This window comes from Brassica rapa, unplaced genomic scaffold, assembly GCF_000309985.2.
Source record: "Brassica rapa cultivar Chiifu-401-42 unplaced genomic scaffold, CAAS_Brap_v3.01 Scaffold0866, whole genome shotgun sequence".
Classification (NCBI taxonomy): Eukaryota; Viridiplantae; Streptophyta; class Magnoliopsida; order Brassicales; family Brassicaceae; genus Brassica; species Brassica rapa.
In genome coordinates, this window is record NW_022610804.1 from 34,724 (window position 1) to 40,402 (window position 5,679).

General features: G+C 40.8%; 1 protein-coding gene across 1 annotated transcript; it reads right to left on the reverse strand.

Moving 5' to 3' along the window:
• Nucleotides 1-212: 212 nt before the first annotated feature.
• LOC117131126 lies at nt 213-5,478 on the reverse strand (the record flags this gene model as incomplete). The annotated part of the gene is made up of 6 exons (XM_033283533.1): nt 3,282-5,478; nt 2,744-2,990; nt 1,663-2,296; nt 758-1,530; nt 479-604; nt 213-421 (listed from the first exon to the last, which is right to left on the reverse strand). Coding segments are annotated over exons 1-6 (3,516 nt in total), but the record flags the coding sequence as incomplete, so codon positions are not given.
• Nucleotides 5,479-5,679: the final 201 nt, after the last annotated feature.

Consider the following 5,679-nt stretch of genomic DNA (forward strand, 5'->3'; position numbering starts at 1 on the left):
TTGGTCCGAGAGTATCAACTAGGTGTTAAGATAGCAAGACTATGGCCTCGTTAAAAACCTATCATTGCAAAACCCAATGGGACAAAAACAATGATAGGAAAAGAGCACACATAGCTTGCTAGCCTAGATGATACTCAACTTGATGGTAAGATGGCTTGAATGGTGATAAGCGTATCTTGAAGTATCAAGCTTCCTCCAAGACATTCTTCTTGTTCCAAGGACTTCCTGATTAGTCCTCCAATAGCTTCTTTGAGTTTCCTAGCTCTGGCTCGAGTCATGGGACCTTTAGGAAAGGTTAAGACCTCATCTTCTTGAGCTGGTTCATCTCTAAACTCGCCATCTCTATCTCCATCAGCTGGCTGGTCCATGATCATATCATCCCCTCCTTCTTGAAAAGGATTTGACCTCAAATCAGGTTCATCTGCAATAAAAGGAATCAAGTCAGTAACATTGAAGCTATTACTCACATCATACTTACCTTGGAGATCAATCTTGTAGGCATTGTTGCTGATCTTCTTTGTGATCTCAAAAGGTCCATCAATTCTTGGCATAAGCTTTGACTTCCTCTCATTAGGAAACCTTTCTTTTCTCAAATGAACCCAAACTTTATCTCCCTCCTTAAAGACCATCTCACGCCTTCCTTTGTTGGCATGCTTGACATACTGCTTAGTTTTCTCTTCAATGTTGAGCCTAGCTTGCTCGTGAAGTTGTTTCACCATCTCTGCCTTCTTTTTGCCATCCAAACTAACCCTTTCACACTCAGGTAAAGGGATTAAATCCAAAGGAGAGGTGGGATTGAACCCATAAACAATTTCAAAAGGTGAAAACTTAGAAGCAGAATGCACAGCATGATTATATGCAAACTCACAATGTGGCAGATAGTCTTCCCAAGATTTCAGATTCTTTTTAATGAATGCACGCAAGAGTGTTCCTAAAGTTCTATTAACTACTTCAGTCTGTCCATCAGTTTGCGGATGACAAGTAGTGGAAAACAACAACTTAGTGCCTAGCTTAGACCAAAGAGTTTTCCAAAAATAACTAAGAAACTTAGTATCTCTATCAGAAACTATGGTCCTAGGCATGCCATGTAAACGCACAATCTCCTTAAAGAATAGATTAGCTACATGTAATGCATCATCAGTTTTGTGACATGCTATAAAATGTGCCATTTTTGAGAACCTGTCAACAACAACAAAGATGGAATCCTTCCCAGTTCTAGTTCTAGGCAATCCAACAATGAAATCCATAGATATGTCATTCCAAGGATGATAAGGAATAGGGAGAGGAGTATACAAACCGTGAGACTGAACTTTAGACTTAGCTTGCTTGCAAGTTGCACATCTCTCACATAGTTTCTCCACATCACTTTTCATCCGAGGCCAAAAGAAATGATCCTGCAAGGTTTTAAGAGTCTTTGCAATACCAAAGTGACCCATGAGACTTCCCCCATGTGATTCCCTAACAAACAAATCTCTCAAAGAGCAATTAGGCACACACAGTCTATTATCATAAAAGAGGAATCCATCATGTCTAAAATAATGTCCAGCAGCAAATTTCTCACAAGAGTTATAAGCTTCTTTAAAATCTGGATCAGATTCATACATATCTTTAATTTGCTCAAAACCTAACAGCTTAGCATCAAGAGTGTTTAAGAGAACATACCTTCGGGATAGTGCATCAGCAACTATGTTTTCTTTACCTTGTTTGTACTTGATGACATAAGGAAAAGTTTCTATGAATTCTACCCATCTTGCGTGTCTCTTGCTGAGCTTGTTCTGTCCTTTCAAGTACTTGAGAGACTCATGATCAGTGTGTATCACAAACTCCTTGGGCCACAAGTAATGCTGCCAAGTCTGCAAAGCTCTCACCAAGGCATACAACTCCTTATCATAAGTTGCATAGTTGAGAGTGGCGCCTCCAAGCTTCTCACTGAAATAAGCTATGGGTCTCTTTTCCTGCATCAAAACAGCACCAATACCAATTCCTGAGGCATCACATTCTATCTCAAAAGTTTTATTAAAGTCAGGAAGAATAAGAAGAGGGGCGTGAGTAAGCTTCTCTTTAAGGCATTGGAAGGCAGTCTCTTGTGCTTCTCCCCACTTGAATCCTACTTCTTTCTTTATCACTTCAGTCAAGGGAGCTGCTATAGTGCTAAAGTCTTTAACAAACCGCCTGTAGAACCCAGCAAGGCCGTGGAAGCTCCTCACTTCACTTATAGTCTTTGGAATTGGCCATTCTTGAATTGCTCTCACCTTCTCCTGATCTACCTTTACTCCATCTGCACTCACAACAAAGCCTAAAAAGACCAAGTTATCTGTACAGAAAGTACATTTCTTAAGATTAGCAAATAACTTTTCTTTCCTCAAGACATCAAGAACAGTCCTAAGATGTTTTATATGCTCTTCTAAACTCTTAGAGTAGACAAGGATATCATCAAAGTATACTACCACAAACAAGCCTATGAAGGATCTAAGCACATGGTTCATCAATCTCATAAAAGTACTAGGAGCATTGGTTAATCCAAAAGGCATGACTAACCACTCATACAACCCATGCTTAGTCTTAAAGGCTGTTTTCCACTCATCTCCCTCTTTCATTCTAATTTGATGATATCCACTCTTCAAATCTATCTTAGAAAAGACACTAGAACCATGCAATTCATCAAGCATATCATCTAATCTAGGAATAGGGTGGCGATACTTCACTGTTATGTTGTTGATTGCTCTACAATCAACACACATGCGCCAGCTCCCATCTTTCTTAGGCACAAGGAGCACAGGCACAGCACAGGGGCTCATACTCTCACGGATGTGGCCTTTCTCCATCAGTTCCTCAACCTGTCTTTGTAGCTCCTTAGTTTCCACAGGATTAGTTCTATATGCTGGTCTGTTGGGAAGAGTAGCTCCTGGTACAAAATCAATCTGATGCTCAATCCCTCGAATAGGTGGCAAACCTATGGGATTATCTTCTGGAAATACATCCTGGTATTCCTGTAAAAGAGCTGACATCTCACTCGGATACACCGGTGTACAATCAGTTAGAGACAAAAGAGATTCTTTAAAAATAAATAAGAGAACCGATTGATGAGAATAAAGAGATCTTTTGATTTCACTAGCTTTAGCATAGAAGTTGTGTTGCTTATCTGGTTTGAGATCAATCTCTTTCTTTTTCTGAAGCTGAAGCTGATCTTCATGCACTTCTTTAGGAGTTAGAGGTACCAAGACAGTTCGTTTGCCGTTGAACTCAAAAGAATGTTTGTTGGTGAAGCCATCATGGATGACACGCCTATCAAACTGCCAAGGCCTTCCCAGTAGTATGTGGCTGGCTTCCATGGGTATCACATCACAGAGAATGTCATCTTCATACCTTCCAATGGACAAGGGTATAGAAACCTGAGTGGATACCCTCATCTCGCCCTCTTCATTAAGCCACTGCAGCCGGTAAGGTTTAGGATGCTTTTGAGCTTTCAAACCAAGCTTCTTTACCATTGTTTCACTAGCAACATTAACACAGCTTCCACCGTCGATGATCAGGCTGCAGACCTTCCCTTGCACCATACAACGTGTGTAGAACAAGTTCTCTCTTTGTTCTTGCTCCTCAGTTTTGTTTTGCAAACTGAGAGTTCTTCTTGCAACCAAAAGTTTACCTTGAACGGGTTCCTCCTCATACTCAGCTTCAGATAGTTCTTGATCAGTCCTGAGTTTTTCATCTTCAGATTCAAACTCTCCATTCTCCAGAAGAATCATAACTCTCTTGTTAGTACACTCATTAGCATAGTGCCCACGCCCTTGGCACTTAAAACACTTCACATCTCTTGCACGCGAGCTGGTAGCTTCCACTTTACCCTTATCTTTGTTGTAGATGCTACTAGACTTGGATTCTTCTTTTAGCTGTGGTTTGCTCTCCTTCTGATAGCTTGGTTTATCTTCCTTAGAGGTCTGGTATCTACTGGAACCATAGCTGCCACGCGCATAACTTCTTCTCTTAACTTGCTGCTCCACCAAGATAGCTTTGTGTAGCATCTCCTCTATCTCCAAGTAGTGTTGCATCTCCACTCTATCTTGTATCTCACGGTTGAGTCCACCAAGAAATCGTGCCATAGTAGCTTCACTGTCCTCAGATACACAAGCTCTTAGCATAAGCAACTCCATCTCTTGAAAGTATTCCTCTACAGACTTTGTTCCTTGTGTGAGCAGTCTCAGCTTTTGATGAAGATCACGGTGATAATGACTTGGTACAAACCTCTTGCGCATCACAGCTTTCATCTCTGCCCATGTTTCAATGGGAAATTCACCATTGCGCCTCTTGTTTGTAACCAACTGATCCCACCAGCTCAAAGCATAGTCATTGAACTCGGTAGCAGCTACTTGAATCTTCTTAATCTCTGAGTAATGCTGACAGTTGAAAACGAGTTCTATCTTCTTTTCCCACTCAAGATAGGCATCTGGATCAGCTTTACCATGGAAAGGAGGGATCTTAAGCTTTAGTCCAGATAGCTCATTGCGTCTATGCCTTCGACCCTCATGATCATGTCGAGATCTTCTACTGCTACGTCTTGAACCGGAGCTATGGCTACTTCTCTCATAGAAGTTATCAGTCTCTTCTGATCCAGCATGCTCACGCTGACCTTGCCTGTTTCTTCTTTGCTCACGTCTTGAACCAGATGCTTGTCCTTGCCCATCATTCGGTCTCTGATCATACTTCTCTTCCAGCAACTTTACCATCGCTTCCATCACTTGTTTGGTGATTGCTTCTTGCAACAACCTATTCCTTCGCACAAAGGTTTCATCATCCTCCTCAGACCCCATTGCTTCCTGATATACGAAAAATTTGAACCAGTAAGTAGTTCAAAAAATTCAGAACTCAAGATTCAAATAAGGAAACAAAGTATTCAAACAAAGCGGCAAATGAAGATACTTGATCAACACGCGACGATTTGAATTTTATAACTTTCGAAATTGAAACAATAACAGATCAGATTCAACGGATGATGAAATGAAATAATCAAGTCCTGATCTATGATTCTAACAACAGATCGAGTCACACAATCACAAGAAACTTTCGGATCAAGCAAAAAGATAACGTAATCGACAAGAATGTGAAAGGTTTTTGTTTAAAACTTGATCGAAATTCTTAGATCTATCAATATGAAACACGAAACAATCAGATCTAGCAATCCTGATAATGAAACAAGCAGATCAAATGAGAATAAGCACACAAGAACCGATTGATCAAAACAGAATGAATCGACAAAGAGTAGATCTTATGAACAAACAAAAGAGAAATCGAAACTCCCCTTCCAGAGTGCTCTGATACCACTTAATGAGATCCTAGGACCCTTCTCTGGATGGTTTGGATAGATCCTTGCATAAACGAATCAAAGACTCAAGTTTATCAAGGCTGTGGATCGAATGGTGACACAAGAGGCTGCGGAAAGGCTCCTTGATACTCCTAGACTTAGATCGGATATGACACACCTCTCTAAAGCCCTTGGGCGTTGGATATTACACACCAACAGACTGGATACTACACACCAGACACTCTCTTAACTCGTGAAAGCAAGGGAGAAGAAAACACAAAGGTTTAAGTGAAAGAAAACTTGATCGAGGCTAGGGTTGCCGAGTTACACATATATATAGTGAAAGGCTTGGAACAGGCTCCAAGCATTTCGAAATCAAA